Genomic DNA, 25,311 nt, shown 5'->3' with positions numbered 1-25,311 from the left:
CAAACAAGACAGCATTAAAAAGACATATGTGGTCAGCAGAACAAAACATGATTGTTTCCTGTAGCTACTTCCTTATTTGGCCTCACAGAAAATGAATGCATTAAAACATTGAACTGCTTGTCGACAACAGATTTTGGGATAAAATAATTGAAATAATTATGATTTTTTACGTTTTTTAATAAAAAGTCTCTTATGTTCATTGAGGCTTCATTTATATGATGAAAAAATTCAGTAATACTGTAAAATACTATTACAATTTGAATATATCGTAAAACTGTATTTATTTCTTTAATGTCAAAGCTGAATTTTCATCAGCAATAACTCCAGTCTTCAGTGTCACATCATCCTTCAGGAGTCATTATAATATGTTGATTTGCTGTTCAAGAAACATTTCCTATTTTATTCAGCAAGGACACATTAAATTGACCAAAAGTGAAAGGCATTTTTAATGCCTTTACAAAAGTTCCTTTTTTCTATTTCAAATAAATGTTGTTCTTTTGAACTTTCAATTTATAAAATAATTCAAATACGTTTATTGGTTGCTACAAAAATATTAAGCAGCAAAAACAATGCTTTCAGTATTGATAATAACAAGAAATATTATTTGCAATTGAGCACCAATAATAATCGATAAAAACTGACCACCAAATCAGCATATTAGAATGATTCCTAAAAGATCATGTGTCACTGAAAAATTGAGTAATGATGTTGAAAATTCAGTTTTGCCAGGAATAAATCACATTTTAAAATGAATATTAAAATAGAAAAGTTATTTTATATTGCAATAATATTTCATAATACCATTTTTATTACTATATAATTACTATTTTACTATAGCCTATTTTTGAGTAGAAGAGACTTTATTCCAATTTGACCGGTAGTGTAAAAATAATAATAATATTAATAAATAATAATTTAAAAGATACAAAGTTTTTAATCAAATAAAAACAAATTGCAAGCTTCTCAGTGCATTGAGGTGGCAGTGTTAAAATGAGGAAAATAACTGGGAATGTCTGTACATAGTCCTCCAATGTAGTCGGAAGAAGGAGATGGCTTTCCCGGGAAAAACTGTCCAGAAGGAGATGTTTTGGAGAAGTACGATTCCTCGTGCGACCAGGGCGACAGTCCCGCTGTGTGAGGCACTGATTGGGAGTAAAAGTAACTGGACTGATTGGAGAGTAAATTAAAAGAGCAGGGCGCAGAGAGAGACAGAGGCACAGACGCAGATGTGGCGAAGGAGGAGGCGGAGGTCATCTGGTCACAACCCATCCCACAATAAGCTGCCTCTTGACCGGGCGGGAGAAGAAGTCTTTCTGCTGCGGGACCGACCGAGCTGAAGTGACGCGAGCTTTGGGACAGAACCGACGCGGCGTAGTTGTTGTGGTGCGCCGCGGCGTTCGGCTGGCGATGCTGGAGCGTCACGAACGGCGGGACGGGCCAGTAAAACGAGCCAGCGAACGCGAGCCCGGCGGCGGCGGAGGTGGAGGTCAGCCGAGCGCCTCTCTTCATGGCCAGCTTGGCGCGGGACGCCGCGGTAGACCGCCGCCTGAGTTTCCCGGTGGTTCCGCCGATGAACACATCATCACTGGACGGGTCCAGCATCCAGTAGTTTCCTTTTCCAGGGTCATCGTAGTGGCGCGGGACCTTGACGAAGCACTTGTTGAGGCTCAGGTTGTGTCGGATGGAGTTCTGCCAGCCCTGCCGGTTTTCTCGGTAGTAAGGGAAGTTGCCCATGATGAACTCATAGATGCCGTTGAGGGTGAGCCGTCGCTCCGGACTCTGGCGGATGGCCATCATGATAAGCGCGTTATAACTGAACGGAGGCTTATCGGGTTTACTCTTCTTCTCCTGTCCATCAGTTCCTTCACACTTTGGCTCTCCTACTATCTCTTTTTTAGCCGGTATGGTCGCTGAGTCGTTCCGCTCTCTAATAGGTTTGTCTTTTCCGTCATTTGGCTGATTTGAGCGCGCAGGCGGCTTCGCGGCGCGGGAGCGCGGTGCTTCTGGCGCGGTGGTCGCGTCGGTCCTCGCGCGCTCGTGTCGGAGCAGTAAGCTGCTGATGCTGAATGAGGACTTGTGGAAAAAGCCCACGGGGGATTTTAGTTCCTCCATGTTTAAATGTACAAACACGCTCCTAAAGGTGTCCAACAGAACTGAAAAGTTCAACCAAAGTGGCACAATAGAAGGTGGCCGTTCATTCTTCAGAAACGCTCGATAAAAACAAAACTAAGATCTGATAAGTTTCCAGCCCAGGCAATCTCTCTGACTGATCGATGAACTCGATGGCTCGATTATAAGACTTCGGAAGCCGCTGAAACTCAAGCCTCTCACCTGAGACCGCCCTTCTGTTTACACATTCATCCGACTGAACGCCTGTCAGATACGAGCGAGGCCAAGAGACGTCGTGCTGAGGAGTTCAGATGTGCGACAACACTTGGGGATGTGAGTAAACAAACAGCTCAGGATGGACATGAACCCTAATCTCTGGAGGACGCCCTCGGCTTCATGAGGGAGCGGGTCGTGCACTTACAGTGCAAAAAATACAGTAGGCCTGACCCTATAGCCTACTACTGCTGAATGAGCTGGCTGCGTGTAGGCCCGTGACTAGGGAGCGTTGAAACACATTTTGTTTTAACGTCTGTAACTCCTCTTTCTTCAGACTTTGATATAAGCCTAATTTGTTTGTTTGATTCAACGTTGTTTTGAAATCTATTTCCTAAACTGTAGCTAAATTAACGTCAAGTACAAAGAGTAGCTACTGTGGAGTCTGTTCTGTCATCAGAGTGAGTTGTAACACTAGAAAACACGCATTTTACATTTTGCACAAAATTAGAATACCATTAGAAATTCAAATTAAATTTAGCTTTATGTTAAAATACTTGAAAGCATATGTAATGTATGAAATTAAACAAGATAAATGTTTTGTTCTCTAATTCAAAACCTTTATGTTTTGTTTCAGTGCCTGCAGCAATGACTAAACAAACTAAAAGATGAACTAAAATAATATTTCAATGCATACTAACAAGTCTAAATTAGGTAGAAGAGGAAATACAAGGAGGGAAACAGTAGGCTATATAAGAGTTTAATGATAAAATCACAGACACAAAGGTGATCATTGATTGTACCTCATAAAAAGGCACTGATGCACAACATGTCACTGGGACAAAAAGGCTTAAAAAAATAGAAACCTTTTCATTTTTTAGGATATTTGACACCCACGCCTAATTGGCCACACCTGAGTTTTAATTTATTGCACATTACTGTACAGTCCATTTGAACTACCTGAGGTTTTTCGGTATGAAGAAATGATTGACAATAATTTAATACAATTTTGGAGATTTCAAATCTAGTCTTCAAAGAAATCATCTGAAAAATATCCTTCACCAAAAATAATAAAGACTGCTAATGGGATTTCTATGATTATTTATATTAATTTGAAAGGGATCAAACAAGATGAATCCTCTGGATAAACAGAATTTTATATGGAACTTTTATATATCAGAACTTTTTTTTTTAAAATTATGATAAAATCTACACATTAGTATTACTTCATGATTTTCTGACAAGGGATTTTAACAAGGCACGCAAGACTGTAAAATGTAACATTTTAGTGCAAAAATAAACCCATCATACATTTTCACATTCACACACTGCTACACACACACACACACACACACACACACACACACACACAAAAGAGGTCACTGGTTTTGTAATTGGTCTCTTAGTTTTGGTAGTAAAGCATATATATTTTTCCCCGGACACTCAGTTTTTGCCACATCTCTGTGTCCCACAAGCTCAAAATTGGGCTGCACATGACCGTGAAGCACTCCAATGTGCAGCAGTCTCAGCAGAGCAGACAGTGACGCAGAACTGGGCAATTCATCTACAGACAAACAGAAATTTGCTTTATAATGTATTGTATAATTAATGTATGTATTGTATAGTTTGCTTCATTTAGACAAGTCAATACTTCATTGCTAAAATACAATTAAATTATTACGCACACTCTATTTCTATTTACAAATCCACAAAAGATAAAAATAAAAAATCACAACAGAACCATAAATACAGTAATATATAGTGTGAACACCACAAATAATTGAATTATGAAATGTAATGTGATAATAGAGATAGAGGCGTTCTCACCGTTGAAGTTGCCCATGAATGCGATGCCAACAGAACTGAAGTTGTGTTCCTTTGCGTGGGCCCCTACAATCCCCCATCCTCGCCCTTCATACACCGTCCCATCTCCAGAGATCAGAAAACTGGAGGAAGACAGACAGAGCTGATGTGTAAGGTATGGACTGGGGTCAGTCTTATGTCAGCAAAATTCATACAGGACAAAACATTGTTTTCTTTTATCTTTTCTTTTTTGGTCACATGGCAAAATGGCTTCATATATATATTAGTTAACATGTCACTGACTTTCATGTGGTGGAAAATTATTCTTAATATTTTAAAGCATATATTAAAGCAGATATTCTTAATATTTTAAAGCAAAATTGCTTTTCTGTTTTGCTTTTTGCCTGTTTTGCTATTATTTGGCTATACTTATGCTGTTCTATCTATCAATTAACAGCATTGTTCATTGATATATAGTATATATATACTATACATTGATAGTATATATACACACATACATATATTTACATTTACATTTAGTCACTTAGCAGACACTTCTAACCGAAGCGACTTACAAATGAGGAAGCAATCAAAAACAACAAAAGAGCAATGATATATAAGTGCTATAACAAGTCTCAGTTAGCTTAAACGTAGTACATGTAGCAAGGGGTTTTAAATAATATAATAAATAAAAAGAAAACAGATAGAATAGGAAAAGAATAGAGCTAGTGTTAGTTAGTGTTAGAGGTCTTATATATATATATATATATATATATATATATATATATATATATATATATATATATATATATATATATACTGTATAATAAATAAAAAAGAATATATATGAATATTTTTTAAGAGTGTAATTTTTTAAGAGTGTAATGTATATTTTTATAACTTAATAACACTGTGATATAAAGAACGGTCAGATATTAAATGCAGTGTTTTGTTATAATATCTTACTTGTAACCGATATCGTCGAAGCCCCTCTCTTGCATGTGCATGTGCTGGATGTGCGCGAGCTCAGAGACGCTGTCGCGCGGGTGCGCGCAGTACCGGAGCGCTGTGTGGTGAACGATCACCGTCTGTGCGGGATTCTTCATCTCTGTCCTGTCCCGAGCTTTCAGGGCGTTCCACCCGCGACGACTCACCACAGCCACTGCAAAACAACAGTGCGTTCAGATAAACACACAAATGGCATTTATATCATGCGCGCGGTCGCTCGTGGACGCTTGCTTTCACCTGCGTTCATATCCACGGGTTCTCCAGGTGTGTGTCCGTCCATCGATCAGCGTTTCTCTCAAACCCGGCGAATGTGGCTGACATGACCTGCAAGCTGACAAGTTTAATAGCCCTGAATGACTGGGAGGGACAAACATGTCGAGCTTCCGCGTACTTTCCTTGTCTCGTGCGGAAATTCAGGTCGCGAGTCCTGCAGGCAGATATGAAGAAATTCTGTTGCACGGGCTTTTTATAGATCATAATGGAAATGCCACTATGAATAGGCGATATTTTACCATTGCAGAAATAACAGAAGTGACAGCTTGGCAGAGTTGCATAAGATAAAATGTGGCAGTCACTTGCATGAACGCTGTGTCCAATTACACAACCACTTCTCTAAGTACAATGGGAAAAAGTCAAACCTTGTGATTGTTCTCATGTTGATGATAAATTAGTTTTTACTGTGATTCAGCTAGAGGCACGAGGCTTTCGGTGGCAATCAGAACTTCAGCAGGACTGACAGTGTGACATCGCTTTATGTAACAATGAATTCATACAACGTTTGAGAAACATTTGACCTGACGTTGTCATTACGCTTTACAAACTTCCCAGCTTTACTCGGAAACTCTGGCCTCAGGTTTTGCGTGTCAACAGACTGAAAGCTGGTGAGGAACAGCTTGTTTGAGTGGAGCGTTCAGTTAGTCACTCCACGCAGATCCATTCCGGGACTGAGAGAAATGCAACTAAATTGTTTTCCCCCTGATAAAAACATCAGTTATTTTTTTGTAGGGTTTGTGCAGCTACAGAGTATAGTCAAACATCTTGTGATTTATTAGTAGAACCACTGTTAAAATTAAATAAATAAAAACCTTTCCAAATGCACATTAATAGCGACCCACACTCAGAGATACAGAGTTTGTGTGGAGCAGCATTTAATGTGAACTGAACTGCTTCAAGACACTGAAAACGAGATCATGAGCTGCTTGTGTGTAAATGATCAGTGTCACGCTTACCTCTGAAACACACAGCTTATGTATTTAATTAAACTGCAAATTACTAATCACACAAAGGTTCCACTGCTTAGAATTTCTGTAAGTGCAGTTGTCACTACCTGTATTTTAATTTGGTTGTAACCTCCATGTTTTAGTGAATTATGTGTGTACAGAATGCGATTAAGCACTAAAAGGTGAACGGACAACCATATTTATTACATTTTGGTTTTATTTTAGTGCTGTCAAATGATTAATCACATCCAAAATAAAGTTTTTTGTTTACATAATATGTGTGTGTATTTATTATGTATAAATACCCACACATACAGCATATATTTACATTCATATAATTTATAGAATATTAAAATATCTAATATATAAACGTAACATTTATTTTAATATACACATGCATGTGTGTGTATTTATATACATAAATATAGTACACACACATGTATATCTAAATATATATATTATGTAAACAAAAACTTCTATTTTGGATATGATAATAGAACTATAGCCATAGCTTAACTTTTCAAATAAAAACTCAACATACATTTTTTTTATATTTTATTACAATCTTTCAAAAAAAAAAAATACACTGTGTAGAATTAAAATGAAAAACTATAAACACTTCGGGTCAAAGGACGAGTCAGTGGTGTCCGTGCACTAAAATGATACACCAGGTTATTCACGAATGCATCAGTGACCTACAGTTGGGTCATCAGTCAGACATGTCCACTCCACAACAGACGTCCCCTAAACTGAGAAATGATGCTCTGGAATGGAACCATAGAGACGCACGACCCCATCTTGTGTCTTTCGTGGCTTTATCCTCCTCATTCTGTCCATCTGTGGCCGCAGTGTGGGGCAGTACACACATAGTAAAGCCTCATGGCATCCTGCATTCAGAAAACCCAAACATGTCAAAGTTCAATTTGATCCTAGATAGCATTTATGATTTAGCTGCAATTAAAAATCACATATAGGAATTTATTTCATTTGAAGGCCTACTCTTGCAAACATTTAGTATCAGTCACATAATCTGTCAGGTAGATGCAACGTATAATGTGAATGAAAGTTATTGTTAGTAAAGGAAAACAAAATATGTTAAGAAATAATAAATAAATATTTCTAGAGTACATTTGGCAAGAAAATACTACAATTGTCTGTTTAATTCAGTGTGTCATTTCTTTGTAACTATTTGTGAACCTTACTAGCAGTTCTGAGTGAAAACTGTTTTAAAAGTAATTCTTCATTGCAGTAATGTACAGTGACTGTGCTGTCATCACCTCAGCCTTCATGCTGTGAGACTGGAAGAACACCGCCTCCTTGTGGCCACACCTAAAACCACACATTCGTTATGAAATAGCCCAGTATAAGAATGAACGGGAACTAAAATAACTTTATTTTTAATATACATCTACACCAAGAAACATATTTAACTCTCACTTTGGGCAAGGGTGGTCCTCTGTCCGAGGCAGTGTTGGATCTTGAGCCACGTCTGCAATAATCTGAGTGAGTTCACTGTCAGAGAAGAGGGTCAAGGTTAGAGACATCATAGAAGAATCCAGAATTAACAGGTATTGCTCTTTTCCCTCTCAAACTAACGCGTGGTTTCTCAGTAAATAAAACGGCGAGATAGATACTCACTCCACCTCATGGGTGATTTTATTCACATAGATGCAGCTGTTGTCGGCTTCTTGTTGGTAGTCGCAGTTTCTGCACTGAAAACATACACGACCAAGTAAGAGTGTTCCGTCACTTCTCTGTTAAAGCACTTTACCAAACCAAACACCAGCCTCTTTAAAGTCCGCTTAATATTTGACTGTAATCATAACTATGATCGCATCTGTCATATAACTTACAGCATAGAGCAGGATGCGGTTTTCTTTATCCTCTTTAGGATACAACATGTTATTACTGTAAAAAGAGAGAGATTTATAGAAGAGCAACTAACTTACTGCCATCAAAACAAACAAACAAACACACACACACACACACACACACACACATCAGATTAGCGACACGATCCGCCAAACTCGTCTAAACTCACCACTCCTGACAGAAGCGGATGCCCACAAACCCAGGCTCATACGAGCCACCTTCCAGATCCATCAGAAAGTCACCGTAGCTCTATATGAAGGGCTTTAGAGATGAGGGATAACAGACAACAGCTCTATCGCACTCTGTCGAAATGGTACTCGTCTAGAAACAGAAGCTTGAGCGCAATCTGCGCATGCGTGACCCGCGCTTACTGCTGCACAGATCAATCACAGCGCCTCCTCGCGGCGGAGGACAAAACAACGCTCTTTCATTTATTCTGATTATCAACTTGTTTTCTTTCAGGGTCAGTTAGGACCGGTTTCATATTTCCTTTTGGAGCTGATTGATTGATCTGAGCTCCTTCTTTAGTTAAAAGGCATTATTTGTGGATAATTCTGGCAATATTAAATAAGATAAAAACAGTAGGCTAATGTTTATCAAGCTTCTTCTTGTTGTACATCACTTCTTGTGATATTCCCGGTCAAAAATGACTGGCCAACCGAAAACCGCTTAATAATGCTATATCTTCATATATAATCTTGTCAACTTGTACAGAAATATTTTGCATATACATTTTGCCAACTTGTTTTCTTTCAGTTAGGACAGGTCAAAATAACCAGAACACAAGATGAGGGTCAAAGAGAGCTCATTCTTTCTTTGGGAAGATCTGCCATTTATGAATACCGGATACAGTACCTTGTACAATCAGGCATTCCTTATTATACAATCTAAACAAGTGAAATTCTGCAGTCCAATTTAATGTTTGTGATGTTCCACTACAGAGGCAGAAGTAAAACGTAAATCCATAGAAATGAACGCGAAACAGTGCATTATCATTCTTGGCCACAGGGTGGAGACAAAACCAAATTTACCAGAAGACATATCTAGTCTTCTATTCAATTAACAGGTAGTGCACACAGAAACACGTGAATAAATGCTAACTCTGTCGTTCACATTATTATAAAAATATAAACATTGCATGTATTAAACTGTTATAACATTCTGGTAGCAAGTATGTACTTGAAGGGGACAAGAAAAAGAAAGAAGCACTTAAGAACAAACATCCTTCTGCTATTTCAATCTCCCAGTGGAGCAACATAAAATAAGATCTGTTCCCGAACCCCTGCTAGTGCACCGCTAACAAATAAGTGGTTCACAATCTGGGAGTCTGCTGTGCGGTCACATTTGATGCACGGATGTTGTCCAATTCAATTCAGACCACATAAAAAGAAGATGATTCTTAAAAACCTTGGCGACAAATTGAAAACATGGAGAAAGAGCGTGGAAAAACATTCTTGTGTCAGTCAGCAATGTCCTTCAATATCCTCCAGATGGACTACTTATTTTTTCCCTTTATAAATGATAAAATAAGAGAGTTATTAGCTTTGTGGCAGACAGAATTCATACTTCCATGAATTCAATTACATTTTCATGAAATTGTAAGAAGCTACAGTGTCCCCCAAATGATTTTAAGCCTTATGACTAGAAATGACTCAGAAAAGAGAAATTAGTTCATTTGTAAGTGTGTAGCATCAGAAAATCTTATACTGCACCTTAGTCTTTCTTCTCTTTTTCCCAGATTTAAGCTCCTTTGAACTTTTCAAAATGGCACTGAATGTTTTTGTGGACATGCGTGTTGAAACCTGGATTTTTATTGGAGATAGTTTAGCTGTCGAAAAGACGGAAAAAATATTTACAAACTCCCTTTGCCAAACTAAAAGTGGGACACTGCTGCCTTATTAATGTTGTATTTCCATATTTCTATAAACCCATACTTGCTTGTCTCTCTCTCAGGGCCTCTAAAAACACTTTTGCACCATCTTCTCCGATGTGATTCTCACCGAGATCCAGTTCTGTCAGGGAACTGGAGAACTTCACAACACTTGAAAGATATTTATAGAAACAGTATAATGAGACTGTGCAAACATTTTATATTTTCTCAATGAGCATCACTTGATGAATCAGGATCAACAGTTCAGACATGTGCTAAAATATTTACTCAGTGTAGCTAATCCAATCTTAAATCTACCATTTAACTAAACGATTAACACAAACATACTGAGAAACAGGAACAGCTGTACATGATTTTGATCGTAAATGCTGACAGATTGTATTTTAATCATTGTTAATTAAAAAATATTCAGTGTGTTGCCAAATAAATCAGTTTCTGGTTCACACGTTAGCCAAAGGTATTTTGCGCCAAAAAACAATGATAGTTTAATTGTTCATGATCATTTTCCACTTCCTCTCTGGCAAAAAGCAAAGTAGCAGCATAACTACAACAGCAGCTTCCTATTGTGCATTCATGCTGATTTCCTCTGGTGTGATGAAATTGATTATTTCCTATATAATATGAAGTGGTCATAATGATAAATTGAGAGACGGGAAAGTTGTCTAATATATATGAGAAAGGGAACCACATTTATATCTAAATTACTTTACAACACTAAGGACTTATATTATTTAACTCAGTCAGATTTACCGAATAGAAACTAAATATTTGTATGTCACCTCATGTATTTTGACTTTCTTTTCTGAGCTCTGCATGCAATGCATAAAACTTTACTTGCAATGCTGCTTCTTCTACACAGCAGTGAATGCTGCAATCTGTTCATATGGATGCAGAAATAAACAAGTATGTATTGCTGATGCTTGTGTTAAACAGAACTAGGCCGTGTTTTGCTGCTGTAATGGCAGCGCCAAAAGTCTGTTCACTGACCTTTGGGGAAAAAAATAATCAGTGATGCAAGAATTGCCTTATATAAGACCATTTAGAAACTTTTCAGTTCACTAAAACAGTATTGGGCTTGTTGAAAGAGAGAAGGAAATGCTTTATTTTTTTAATAGCTACTACGATCACAGTTATCATATAACATATTACACATGTCAGTATCTGTCTAGAAAACTTCCTACAGTAAATGTAGAATTATGTGCTGCTATGGGATCAGCAATCTAACCGAAAATAAATCATATGTAGACAAAAAACTAAAAAGCAGAAGTTCTTGACTGAAATGTCTTACTTTCTAATAACTAGGTCAACCATTATTTTAAATCTGACCTCTGGGGGTTAAATATGATGTGAAGACGGTGAAGACTTATAGGAAGCAAAAGACGATTTATTCCTAAACAGAACAGACGCAGCTAAATCTCACAGCACGTTCTTATAAAAAGTGCACCTGTAGTGTACCTAAAACCTCAAGTATTTTTACATTTAGATAATATAAAATTAATGTCAGAGGTCACTTAAGTGCACTTTGTAATAATGTCAAATTATGAGTTTTACTTTAAAGTACAGCCCGAGCGATATATAGTTTTGCTGATATTATCGGCCGATATGAGCCTGTTACCGATATATATCGGTATCAGCCTTTCTTTTTACACCCTAATATCGGTATTGGCCCCCAAAAAAAACATATCAGCTGGGCTCTACTTTAAAGTACATTTTAAATAATTGTTTTTAAAATTATGGGCACTAACGTAATGGGACTGTTGACAAATAGACTTGAATGACTTTTAGAGTTAGATTTAGTTTGACCTCCATTTACTCTCAACTGTGCCCTGATGCTGCCATGCTGATTTTTTAAAATAAATTAAGCCTCATGCTTAAACTGTTAAATTGCATCTGTGAGTAAATCCCTTACCCTTTTTCAATTTATATTAAATCCTGAACTTTACAGTGCTTTTTTGACCCCCTTAAGTATGTCTTAAGTATACCTTTATATGTAATTTAATAATACATTTCTCCAAATGTACTGACAATCATTTATGGTAAACTTAAAAATATACTTTAATGCTTTATGTCATGTATTTTAATATATATTTAATTGCATATTTGCAATAAAGAAGTTTAAATTTAGTACATTTAAAATATATTAACTTTAAAATGAATATTGTTCAAAACATTACAGTTAAAATTATAATTCAAGGACCTTACATGTGCTTTAGTACAGTACATCAAAATAAGTGTAATTCTTGAAAGCATGACATGAGATAAGACACACGACATAAGTATGTTATGAAACAAAGTTATGGAAGTGTTCTCTTTAACATAAGCGGCCTGTTATGTTATTGATATTATATTATCTGCAAATACAGTTTTTAAGTCTATACAATATCATTTACACTACAAGCACACTTCTTTTTCACAAGGGTAATAGGGATTGCTCATCAAAGGTGCAGACTTTTAAACCAAGGGCGAAGACAAGCTAATTTTGTAGCTTAGTCTGGTGCAAGTAAACATTAACCTGTCAAAGCATTTCAAATGTATCTGTGTGATGTTTTGTGGTCAGAAATAGATTATGTGTTGACGATTCTAGTCCCCAATAAAAGACAGTTGACATTTTGGACAATATATACTCAGTCATGTACTGAGGAGATGACACTTACATGCAAAGGACATCCAGGAAGTGATTCAGTTGATTTGGTCCCTCGTTTCCTGAGCCATCAATGGAATTATCACACAAGTGCAGCTTCTCTAGCCACGGGCCTCCTGTGGCGCCATGGCCGCTCTTGGTTTTTTCTCTTTTCTTCCTTGTCTTCTTCCCTAACCACAACATGACATTCACAGCTGAGAATAACTCTAGCATCTACTAAAAAGACATGACTCACTGCCTTCTCCCATTCATCAATGGATGGAATACATTTTTATGATAACAGCACATAAAAAACAAGATCAAATTAAACTGGGAAACCACATTAAATAATTAAAACACACCCAATGGCAGAAAGATATCACTCCCTGATTTCTCCAATTGGCCTATAGAGTAATGGGACAGTTCAGTTGTGGCATCCCATAGTCCAATTCACACCGCACCAACAAAGGCAGATCAACGCTGACAGCTGACTGAGTGCAATACTTCACTTCTCAAACATTCCGAGTCCCGCCAAACAGCATGTTCAACTGCAAAAACAAGCACTGACCCTTGCCAACAGACATGGATGGGGTGAGCCAACAAAACATTATCTGTTGCTGTTTGTTGGTGCAGTGTGAACTGGTTTTAAGAGAACATGATCAATGCAGGTGTGTGAGAACATTCAATATGTGTTATTTGTGTAGTAATGTGTGTGAACTGTGAAGCTGACATAGAAAATGAGCTTCAAGACCCTTACTATTTAATATTTCTGTCCACACATTTATTGTACATACTTCTGTTTTTTTCCCTTCATTTTTAAAGTCAAAAGTTGCAATAGTCTTTTTTCCCTATTGTGATATTCTGTTGGAAATCAAAAATGTTAAATAGTAATTCTAAATAGTAATACATTTTAATAGTAATTCTTAGTTTAAAATAGTAAATTTAGTTTAAAAGTTATTTAACAAAATGTGTTAAATCTGTCGAATAATCTTACAAATTTTATTATTACATTATGGATTAATTTCATTATAGAAAAAACATTTTAGCAGCCAAACCCTGGAGAAATAAGTGATTTACTTGAAGTAATTCTCTAATGTTGCCTATGCTCTCAATGTCAAATGCAGAAATGTTAATCCATGCATTTACGACCTCAAGGTTAGATTATTGTAATGCTTTATTGGGTGGTTGTTCTGCACGCTTAGTAAACAAACTACAGCTAGTCCAAAATGCAGCAGCAAGAGTTCTTACTAGAACCAGGAAGTATGACCATATTAGCCCGGTCCTGTCAACACTGCACTGGCTCCCTATCAAACATCGTATAGATTTTAAAATATTGCTTATTACTTATAAAGCCCTGAATGGTTTAGCACCTCAGTATTTGAATGAGCTCCTTTTACATTATAATCCTCTACGTCCGCTACGTTCTCAAAACTCAGGCAATTTGATAATACCTAGAATATCAAAATCAACTGCGGGCGGCAGATCCTTTTCCTATTTGGCGCCTAAACACTGGAATAACCTACCTAACATTGTTCGGGAGGCAGACACACTCTTACAGTTTAAATCTAGATTAAAGACCCATCTCTTTAACCTGGCTTACACATAACAAACTAATATGCTTTTAATATCCAAATCCGTTAAAGGATTTTTAGGCTGCATTAATTAGGTAAACCGGAACCGGAAACACTTCCCATAACACCCCATGTACTTGCTACATCATTAGAAGAATGGCATCTACGCTAATATTTGTCTGTTTCTCTCTTATTCCGAGGTCACCGTAGCCACCAGATCCAGTCTGTATCCAGAAGCCTGAGATGTGTTTTAATGTCTCTGTTGATTATTGTATGATCTTTGAATAATATCAGACTTTAAATACAAGATAAAGTTTACTTGCAATAGTTCAACTTTAGCACTATCAAATATAATTCAGTATATCTTTAGTTGGATTTCAGCATTACTTCCTCACAATTAAAGTGCATTATGTATAAAATAAGTTGTTCCAATTTAGGAGACTTCAAGTATAACAACTTAGTATAGCAAGAGTACAAATGCAGGGTATTTTTACTAAGCACATAAATATGTAAATGTATTTGTAGTATACTTAACATGAAAAAAATGTATATTTTAAATACATTTTAGTATATTTATTTTTCACTAGGATGACTTGGCCAAAAAAATCATATTGTAAATGAACACAGTGCTCTATACTCCGATATGCAGTGCAGCTGAAACAACTATGTACTTTTTCATTAAATTGCAGCTTTTAAATTAATAATCGTGAATCAGGTTTATTTCAATTGATTAAGCACCCTCAGTTGTTCATTTAAATGCTACATTTGATTCAGTTATTTATTAGCTTCTCTTCATCTCACAAACCCTAAATGGGTTGTGAACCCTCTTTGCAAAAATACGAAAGGTAGTTTTGAAATAATAATTGCATTTATTAAGGGAAAAAAAGAGGTCCAAACCTCCATGGCACTAAGTGAAAAAGTAATTGCCCCCCGAATCGAATAACTGGCTGTGCCACCCTTTGCAGCAATTACTGCAATCAGGCGTTCACGATAACTGGCAATGAGTCTTTCACATCGCTGTGGAGGAATTTTGGCCAGAATTGTTTAAATTTAGCCACACTAGAAGGTTTTCGAGCATGTTTAAGGCTGTTTAAGGTCATGCCACAGCATCTCAATCAGATTTAAGTCCGGACTTTTCACTTGGCCACTCCAAAACCTTAATTTTGTTTTTCTTGAGCCATTCAGAGGTGGATTTGCTGGTGTTTTTGGGATCACTGTCCTGCTGCAAAACTCAAGTGCGCTTGAGCTTGAGGTCACAAACTGATGGCGAGACATTCTCCTTCAGGATTTTCTGAGAGATTGCAGAATTCATGGTTCCATCAATTATGGCAAGTTGTCCAGATGGGAGATGAGACTGTGTTATCTTTGGTCAGCAATGGATTTTGCCTCGGAACTCTCCCATAGATGCAGTTTTCCCCCAGTCTCTTTCTTATTGTTTGAAGCATGAACTCTGACCTTAATTGAGGTAAGTGAGGCCTGCAGTTCATTAGATGTTGTTCTGAGTTCTTTTATGACCTCCTGGATGAGTCGTCCTTGTGCTCTTGGGAGTAATTTTATTAGGCCGGCCACTTCTGGGAAGGTTCACCACTGTTCCAAGTTTTCTCCATTTGTGGATAATGGCTCTTGAGTCCCAAAGCCTTAGAAATGGCTTTATAGCCCTTTCCAGACTGATACATGTCAATGACTGATACATGATACATTTAGTTTCTTTAGTAACTTCTTTAGACCGCGGCATGATGTCTTGCTCTTTAAGCATGCTTCACTTTTTCAGACAGGTTCCTTTTCAGTGATTTCTTGATTCAACGGGTCTGGCAGTTCTGGTCAGTTCTTTCATGATTTAACAGGAGGGGGCAATTAATTTTTCACGTAGGGCCTGTTAAGTTTGGATAGGTTTTTTCCCCTAATAAATGAAATCATTTAAAACCGCATTTTATATTTACTTGCATTATTTTAGTGTAATATTAAAATTTGTCTGATGATCTGAATCTTTTAAGTGTTGACAAATATGCACACACACACACACACACACACAAAAACGGCTCTGTACATGTGACATTGTCTCTGTGGATGTGCTGTGTTGTCAAGGTGCTGTAATAGGAGTCCTAAGCAAGTATATTTGCTCAGGTGATTTCAAAGGAGGTTTTGTGCAAGTGTGTTTAACAAGAGGAAAAAACCAAGAGCCGATAAGAGCTCCTAGTGATTATAGTAATAACTGTGTGAATATGCACATGCACTCAGTAGTTCGGAAAATGAGTGGTACCTTTGCTCTTTGCTTTCTTTTGTCTGGAAGATGTGGTATTGCTCCTTTGGGAGATCAACTCTGTTTCATCTTAAAGAAAGAAATGCTACAGGGTTAATTTGCTCCCTTTTATGTCTCCCGGTAAGTGTTGGAAAAAGTATGAGGAGATGATCAATCTAATAATTTAGTCTCTTAACACATTCCATTCCATAACATTACACACTGCATGAATGTATCCCACTCATACACAACTGTATACCATACAGAACTCTGAGGTCGCATTAGGTTTAGAAAAACAGAAAAACCTTAAGAGAGACGTCTTATCTTAACATTTTAGGATAAAACAACTCCCTGAGGCACAATTAATTCAGCAGTCTTACTACTGATAGAATGAATTAGGTGAGAGCAGACAAACTCATATACACACCTGTGATGGATGTGGTCCTGTTTTGGATTTCTGCCAGCTTTTGGTTGTTTTCAGCCACAGGTTTCAGCAGTTCTGTGGCACCCTCACACTGCAGCTCATTGCCATTGAGGTAGAGCTCCCTAAAGATATGGAGTGAAAAATGAATGCATTTAATTTAACATTAAACTATAGAGTCTGTTATGTGTGATGTGATGTCAGAGGTCCTTGTTCAATACACACCGACACAAATTAGGCCCATGTTTATTAGTAAATGATGATGAAAAATAAACAAGTTGCTGTATTTTCTCAATCGTAATGACTTGCAAATAGGACAGCATTCAGGAGAGGTGTTTTAATTGTATCTTGAGTCACAAAAGCCCTCATTAGCTCAATCTCTTCTTCATTCATGGTTGATGAATTCAATTCTTTACAATACCATATGCAGATTGCATCGGAAAAGGGCTTCACTTTAACCTTTATAAAGTGCATTTTTATAGAACCTGCGCTTTTATTGGCATTATGGTATTGTGGTCTTATGAAACTGATTTACAAGCAGCTTGTTCTCAGAAAAGTGCACCCAGGATGGCCTTGTGCTTTGAGATGACTTCAACATTTCTGGGTGCCTGAAAGTATTAACTTCACACTCATTTTATAGCCTCATTTTGTCCTCACTGGGACTGTTCTTCTTGGAGTGCTGAAGCACAATGTGGACACAGTTAGATGATCCACATGCTTTAATTTGATGGACTGCATGAATGGAAATAATTCCTTCCTGCCATGGTATTGAACACCTCATTGAGACGTTACCTAACCCATGTCTTGAGTGCTCCATTATGCCACTTATTGTGTGACAACATGACATGTAGGATTTGAGCCCTGCCTAGATAACTTTTTGTTCCATCTGACATTCCAGCATGATATCAAGCAAACTTCAAAACCACAAAAAAAAATCTCTCCTGGCTAGAGGCCAGTCTACAACAGGCCAGTGAGCAGTAATAATCATGCATACATCACCAGCTATGCAAACATGGTGGTGAAGTGTTGTCTGTATCGATTCAACTCCCTGCTGAGATACTCTGTTGACCAACTTGAAATACACTTCCTTTTTTAATAGAAAATATGCTAAAAAGTTACTGGTCTTGCTCTGGTCCTACTGAAACATTTTCCCTCGAATTTATGCTTTTTACAGCAAATGCACATCCCAGAAATTCCCCAGATAGAGTTATTCTATAAGTCTCAGAGACATATTCCCCCTCACTTGAGGACAACTTCAGATCCCAGGGTACCTCCAACTTTCCCAAATGTAAGTGCAAGTCCCACTCAATTGGCTGCCTTATAACAGTTTGACTGTTTACGCCCAGTACAGGAGTGAGATGCCAGGAAGATGCCATAATATAGCCTACAAAGTTAAGATATGCGTACAAATAGATTGGCACACAAATCCTTCAGTTTTCCTTTATGGGTCATATATTTCAGTTCTCTGGTCTCCATGTAAAAACCAAGAATATTTTTGGAACCACTGCTATAAAGGAATTGCATTACGAGTTTTATCATATCTGAATGACTGGCTTGACTGTGAAGTATCACCACAGTAATTCATATATTAGTCTTGGCAGCTCCTGAACCACATTAGCGCTAGTGTTCACTGTAAATTAGGCTGGACTCAACTCACACAATCTATTTAATTGGCCTGGTCCTGAACGCTCACATAACCTTTTCCAGATCCCATTCTCCTCTTTCGTCTTCTGTTGTTTCCTGTCTCTCTTAACTTTCCCATCACAGAAAGGCCTACACTCAACACTACATTTAATGAACTTAATCTTTAGAGGTGGAGCAACTGATATGGCAGGACTGATGCATTTCTAGAAATTCTTGAGACTGTATGTGCCTACAAGCTGTCTCAGACAGAGTAGAGTGGTGGAAACTGAAAGTGTGTGGATGATCTATTGGATTGTCAAAACAGCCTTTCTTTAGTTCCACATAAGAGTGGCCCTGTAACTCATGTCCACTCATGAAACCCAGTAAGATGTCGTCAGCTCTCAGCTGTAAGCAGTCATCAGCTGAAGCTCACATTCATGTATTAATATGTGATGAAATGTTTCTGCAGAAGCTGATGGATCCCATGAGTCACAGAGATTCATGGGAAACGTAAGCATCAGTGGTCATAACAATCTGTACCTCACAGAACTGTTGGTGAGGAGTGAAGCTAGCAGAGTTCCACTCCATGAACCCAAACCACAATAACACAAACTCAGGGAGGATATTCGACTGGCCCCCAAACCTCCACTCAGCAAACCTTTCAACCCTTCCAGATCCACGCTGAGAGAGAAAGACAGACAGAGAGAACATAAAGGCCATTATTAAACCTTTAAAAAGTATATGTTGAAACTACTGAAAAAGCACACACAAAAAATGTGATGTGAGCACAACAGGGAACCAATAGAAAACCAATGCATTTAAATGCAAAAATGTGTTCTGTACGAAAGGCCCCTAATAAAAGGTAATGTCATTTTGATTGCCAGGATTTTAGCAGTAAAAAAAAAAAAGAAATTATGAGATTGTATCAACATGTTTTTTTAAAGAGCATTGTTACAATCACCATCCATTGTATTTCATTTTCTGAAATGTAGACATTGTAATACTCAATATACTGTACACTTTGCAGTGGCAAACGGGAATGCTTGTGGTACACAAAATGTTAACGCAGCGTATAAGGACACTCTTAGTGAGCTTGTGCTTAACTATGAGACTGTGTAATTCACAGTAACAGCTTCTTTGATTATAGTTCAGTGGAAGCATTGTTGCTTTTTTTTCCAAAACAGTTAAAGCTGAAGTAGGTAACTTTTGTAAAAATGTATTTGTGAAACCTGTCATTATGTCCTGACAGTAGAATATGCGAGTACACCTATAATAAGACTATAATAAGCTCGACACCATGAATCCATTTTCCAAACCGTGTTTTTAGCCTGTCCAGTATCACTAGGGTACATCTATAATAAGTGTTTATATTCGGACTATTTTACATTGCTTCGGGGGTACCGCGGCGGAGTAACCCGGTACCTTTGTGATTCTTCATAGACATAAACAGAGAGAAGTAGCTACGGCTACAATGTTCTTCCGCAAGACGCAAGCAGTTCTGTTTATTAACCGCTAGAGCGTCAAAAGTTACCGACTGCAGCTTTAAGTGCAAACCACATCCCAGAGCCGATTCTGAAGATTTTGTTTGTCATATCAATAACAGTGATGACTGCACATGCACAGCGTTGGGCAATTTCTCAAGCTTTCAGGAATTCACAGTGCATCTGAGGACATTCACACTCACCGGGTGTAGTCCAGGCAGAGAGTGGTGAGGTAGCTGACGGCTGCAGCCTGGCCCAGTCTTGCCAGAGACCCTTCAGTTAGTTTGCAATCAAGTAGCTCCAGTGATTTGAAGGGATAAACTGTCCTCTCCTTCTTCTCCAAAAGAAGACACTGTCAGAACAAATGCATGTGCATTTAATTATACAGCTGGGTTGATAAAATGCATCTCATGTGGTGAATTTACAATCATGGATTATAAAACGGATAGTTCCGGTCCTTGATTCTGATTGGCTGAGCCACATTCAAAGCTGTTGTAAATTACTCTACAAACATACACCTTTGTTTCTGTTCACTTTGTTGTAAACCACAACTGTTTCTGAGGAACTACATTGTTTGGTGGAAGAAAACTGTTTTTATTAATATGATCACACTTTATTTGCTGTTTTTTTGTGAAACCTTACTACGTATATGGAATAACTGTTTTATAAAAAGCAATAAGCCCTGTGAATATTGCTTTATTTAACATTTTCTATTATTTTGTACAAAGTCACCTGCATTTGCATTACAACAATGTGCTGACAACCAACCATAATGCTGTTATGGTGAGTTTTGCACATGCAGAAACTCACTTTTTCTACACTTCTTCACACTTCTTTTAGTAATACAACTGTTTCTTATGCACACAACAGTAAGACCATATAATAGCACAATTTCCATCAGTCATAGAGATTTTAGGCTGATTTGTGCACTCACAGTCACTGCTAAGCAATTGAAAGAGTGGCTGGCTTAATGAAATAAATACATAGAGATCAAAGCTGCAGTTCTTGACAAAACAGCTGTGTGTAGTCGTTTTCTAACTGTAAGAAAGATAATAATTACATGCAGGTATCTATTGTAGCCTACATCTCAACATCTTAAAAAATGAGGACCTCCTATAGAACTCCCAGGCTCTATATTATAACCATCTGACCGGCACATATAAATCTGTGTGTGTGCAAAATTTATATGTTAGGTGCAGAACTTCAATTGGATGCTTATCCACCATATTGTTTTCCTTACATTCATTGTCTGCAGGTCATTGGCATATGGCAGTGATTTTCACAGCATCAAAGCTGTTTGGGAAGTAAATCTCACCCTTTAATTGGACAGATTTTTCCGATTTTGTGAGCCGAAGTGTGAACATGTTGCCCCTGGAAAGGAATAAAAACGGGTGTGGACCACAGGATAATAAATGTGTGTCAGAAGCCATAACATATTACAAGCAGAAGCATGTGCTTTTCAACGGTTATACAGTGATGATATTATCAGCACAAATTCAAGTGATGTACATAGAAATATCTACATCTACAGTTGAAATTCATGTATGAGGTCCACTGTTCTCCAACTAAAATAGAACACTTAAACAATTTGAACTAAGTCTTCAAGTTCCAATTTCCACATTAAAATCTACAGGACAGGAGCAGAGTTCATCTGTAACCTGCAAGGCTATTTTCAGATTGAGGGCCTTGGCACTCAAAGACCCCATTGGCTCAAAACAAGGCTGAAAAATGGTAAGACACTGCAAGTTGGCTTCAAATGGTTGCTTATAGGCCTACATAATGTATATATCAGTTTTAAACAAAATAAAATATTGTTTATCATGTGATGTCATCTTTCTGGTTTCTCTCATGTTCCTATAGAAGTTACAAGTCTTATAGTGCTGGAAAAATAATCCAAATTTTGGCAGTTGCTGAGTAAATCTCTTAGGTCTTCATGGGTTTGATAACCCACAAAGCCTCAGAGGTATTGCGGTTGTTGTTGAAAAAACAGACCAGTATTTTCAACAAGAACTTGTTGAAAAACCTGTATTCAAGAAATCTATTCCAGAATGCAAATATTGTCGCTTAATGGAAAAGTTAATTTCTGACCCTGCATTAAATTATCATGAAATTGACCCTTAAAGATATACAGATTAATAAAGTTTTTAAAGACATTGTCTTTATTATGTAAAATGATGTGGAAATGCACACACAAAAAGAATGTGAATTATGGAAAGGGAGAAAGAGAAAGCAGGTGCATTTAACATGTAAATCCAAAATGTTTTGCAACAAAATGATGAGATGACAGAAAGAGAAAAAAATCTGGAACCTGAAATTGTTGTGTAATGCAGAACTCTTTCCAAAGCTAAACTGATCTGGTGTTAAGATTAAATGTTAACAGTTATGCCTCATTACCATTTACTGCTGAAATAAAGGACGCATATCTTACTGTGAATGATGTCGCTGAACAAATTTTTTTTTCCTATATTTTTTTTTTTTTTTTGCTGCACAGAAAGGTTTGGGTTTTATTGCAGCAGACTTGGCTGCCCTGGTGTACTCTTTCTCTCTCCCGTGTGCTGGAGCACGCATCCTGAAACTAGATGATTTCCATAAATGCCAATCACAAAACTAGGATATACAGTAAAGTGGGATCGGTGCTTACCAGCTCAACTATATCTTTTTGCTTGAGAGACAGACTCCAGATGTGGAATTCTTGTGCATGTGTGTAACGCTCATCTCGTATAGCCATTAACAGAGGCTGAAGGCTGGGTAGAACGGAGTCTGAAGGCCCACAATCTGGAAATGACAGCATTATCTACAGCGGAGGGAGAGGGACAGACAGAGGCAGTGAGAGGAAAGGAGATGCATACATTAGCAGAACATTAATTAAAACAGAGTTCATTAAATCTGTCAATGCACATGTCCATTTCACCCCAAGGGGCTAAATATTTAGAGAAATCCCATTGGTTCCTGCAGATCATGTGACTAAACATCATGATGTTTCAGAAGTCATAAGGTGGTCAACACTTTGATTTAAAAGTGAATAAAGACTTAAATTTGAATGTGTTCATCCCATACGTCATGGCTTTAGGAAGACTCACTTAAAATTCTAAAGATATTACATAATATTTATCCAATGAACATTTTACTCTTTATGTTTTTGGAAATTAGAAAATAACATTGCTGCCCATTGTTTTCAAAAATCTATTTTAAAACACTTTCTGTAAGAAAAAATTCATTAAAAAATTCATTATTTTAATGAAGTCAATTAACGTTCTGAAAAATGTAAAAGGCTCATTTGGGGAAGGCGCCTACTATTTGTATTTGGCGTCTTGTGTCATATTTTGGCTCATCATATTTGCAGTTACAGGCCTATTTTATATATAGCTGCTATACAAAACAAAACATAACAGAATATAAATGGAAAGTAGTGAAGTGGATTCATTTCACATTTGAAACGTTTGAAGCACTTTCTTGACATGGACAAAGTATTTGACTGTCATTACGTGGACAAAAGAAGCTTACACATACCTCAAAATATATTTTGTGTTACGCACTACATGAAGAAAAGCTTGAGAGTTTTGAACGCCATGACAGAATAAAGTAGTACTAAGTTTTCCCGTCAACTTTTCCTTTTAGTGTCTTTACATAGGCCTACTTGAGTAGGCTAATCTTGAAAATCCAAGCTAACCGTTCATGAACTATTTTGGTTCCTGAATAACTTTTCCGTATCCAGTCGACTTCATTAGACAAATTACCTTTCTGAGAGGCTCGCGTCTGTCGATTTGGTGAAGGATGTCCTGTCTGAGCAGTGCACTGGGACAGCTGTTAGTCCGCGTGCAGTGATGCTCGTATCTTCTCCAGAGCGCGCGGAGCTGCAGCACTTCATCACCGGCGGCGCTCGACACTGCAGACTGCGTCTTTCGCATTACGATACTAAACACCTTAAGGAAAATAATTAATTAGTAACAATTGATGTGTTGACGTTAGAGTTTATCTAACGAATTGAATGCAGTGCACTGAAAACTTATCAACTTTCTTATCAACTTTGTTCTGGAACGTGTCAGCGTTCTCCACGGCACTGTGTCTGTTGTCGTAGTAACACCAAAGGCAAACAGATCCTCCCTCCGTCGATGCAGTTCATGTTCTGTGTTTATACCATTTCTGTTATCACGTTAAATTTAAATTGTCATCATTTAGCCTACCCTCGAGTCTGTGAAACGTAAAAGAAAATAGCATATAAGTCAGCATGTCTTCTTACGTTTGACAGGTAAAAATTGGAGTTGTGTCTGAATAAATAATGAGTTAATTTTCATTTTTTTGGGGGGGGGGGGGGTGAACTAATTCCTCGAATGTGTTTATTTTGTAACGAAATCTGGTGAATTTATGGGGTGTCAGTGTTGTATGACAGACTTTAAAAAATGATAGGCTATGCCAGACACAACATTGCACAACTTGGGACATTCTAAAACGCTTAACGTAGCTTAATGTACTAAGACAGTTATATTAACAGAACAAACTCACTAAACATTATACTAATAAAGTACTATCTTTAAAAAATCAGATGAGCCCTGAATATGAATGCAACTCGTTTAAAAACAAGTTAAGCCTTTTCCTCCCATAGAAAACTGTTATAAGAAATTGCTTAATGTACTAAGACAGTGATTTTAAAAAACCAAACTCACTAAACATTATTCTAATTAAGTATACTATGTACAAAAAAAAATCAGATGAGCCCTGAATATGAATTCAACTCCTTGTTGTTAAGCCTTATGATGGTTTTCTATGGGAGGAAAAGGCTTAACGTGTTATTAAATGCATCAAATTCATATTCAGGGCTCATCTGATTTTTTTGTAGATTATTAGTATGATGTTTAGTGAGTTTGGTCTGTTAATATCACTGTATTGGTACATTAAACCACGTTAAGCGTTTTTCGTGTTAGGCGTTTTAGAATGTCCCCCTAACTTCACCTTTTAGAAACCTGCTTCTGCAAATGCAGAGGAAAACATGTCATGTGTCCATTTTGATCAATGCCATAAGTGGCATTTTGTGCAGCCACAGTTTTACTGAAACCACAACCACAGATACCACGAAAATCAAGGGAGATCCATGATATGAAAGAGGTCTCTTCTGGGCCTCTACCAGAAGCCAAACAACAGAAAAGAGCTCATGTTTAATACCTTTAAATGCATTTAAAATTAGTTATATACTTGTAGTATTAGACTGGTTGTCCCTCAGCCAGAACGAACCAGACATTGTC

The 25,311-nt window shown here is 37.4% G+C and overlaps 4 protein-coding genes across 4 annotated transcripts; all 4 read right to left on the bottom strand.

The window, feature by feature from the left end:
* Positions 1-701: 701 nt before the first annotated feature.
* foxg1c (forkhead box G1c) lies at positions 702-2,662 on the bottom strand. The gene has a single exon (XM_059507096.1). The coding sequence runs from the start codon at positions 2,110-2,112 to the stop codon at positions 964-966; it is 1,149 nt and encodes a 382-aa protein (XP_059363079.1). The 5' UTR covers positions 2,113-2,662; the 3' UTR covers positions 702-963.
* Positions 2,663-3,071: 409 nt separating this feature from the next.
* On the bottom strand, positions 3,072-6,051 carry pglyrp5 (peptidoglycan recognition protein 5). Its single transcript, XM_059507095.1, has 6 exons — positions 5,772-6,051; positions 5,371-5,560; positions 5,092-5,287; positions 4,150-4,268; positions 3,684-3,886; positions 3,072-3,653 (listed from the first exon to the last, which is right to left on the bottom strand). The coding sequence occupies exons 2-5, from the start codon at positions 5,411-5,413 to the stop codon at positions 3,702-3,704; spliced, it is 543 nt and encodes a 180-aa protein (XP_059363078.1). The 5' UTR covers positions 5,414-5,560; positions 5,772-6,051; the 3' UTR covers positions 3,072-3,653; positions 3,684-3,701.
* Positions 6,052-6,864: 813 nt separating this feature from the next.
* Positions 6,865-8,586, bottom strand: polr2i (RNA polymerase II subunit I). The gene is made up of 6 exons (XM_059506115.1): positions 8,395-8,586; positions 8,207-8,261; positions 7,992-8,065; positions 7,791-7,865; positions 7,631-7,682; positions 6,865-7,240 (listed from the first exon to the last, which is right to left on the bottom strand). Exons 1-6 carry the CDS (start codon positions 8,454-8,456, stop codon positions 7,178-7,180), a joined length of 381 nt encoding a protein of 126 aa, XP_059362098.1. The 5' UTR covers positions 8,457-8,586; the 3' UTR covers positions 6,865-7,177.
* A 116-nt stretch (positions 8,587-8,702) lies between these two features.
* LOC132101284 (uncharacterized) lies at positions 8,703-24,289 on the bottom strand. Its single transcript, XM_059506114.1, has 10 exons — positions 23,809-24,289; positions 22,713-22,865; positions 20,275-20,423; positions 19,131-19,271; positions 16,974-17,092; positions 16,568-16,636; positions 12,771-12,927; positions 10,160-10,266; positions 9,938-10,053; positions 8,703-9,735 (listed from the first exon to the last, which is right to left on the bottom strand). The coding sequence occupies exons 1-10, from the start codon at positions 23,977-23,979 to the stop codon at positions 9,721-9,723; spliced, it is 1,197 nt and encodes a 398-aa protein (XP_059362097.1). The 5' UTR covers positions 23,980-24,289; the 3' UTR covers positions 8,703-9,720.
* Between the last annotated feature and the right edge of the window lie 1,022 nt (positions 24,290-25,311).

Source organism: Carassius carassius, chromosome 23 (assembly GCF_963082965.1).
Source record: "Carassius carassius chromosome 23, fCarCar2.1, whole genome shotgun sequence".
Taxonomy (NCBI): domain Eukaryota; kingdom Metazoa; phylum Chordata; class Actinopteri; order Cypriniformes; family Cyprinidae; genus Carassius; species Carassius carassius.
The sequence above is the reverse complement of the archived record's forward strand: the minus strand, read 5'-3'. Positions and strand labels throughout refer to the sequence as shown.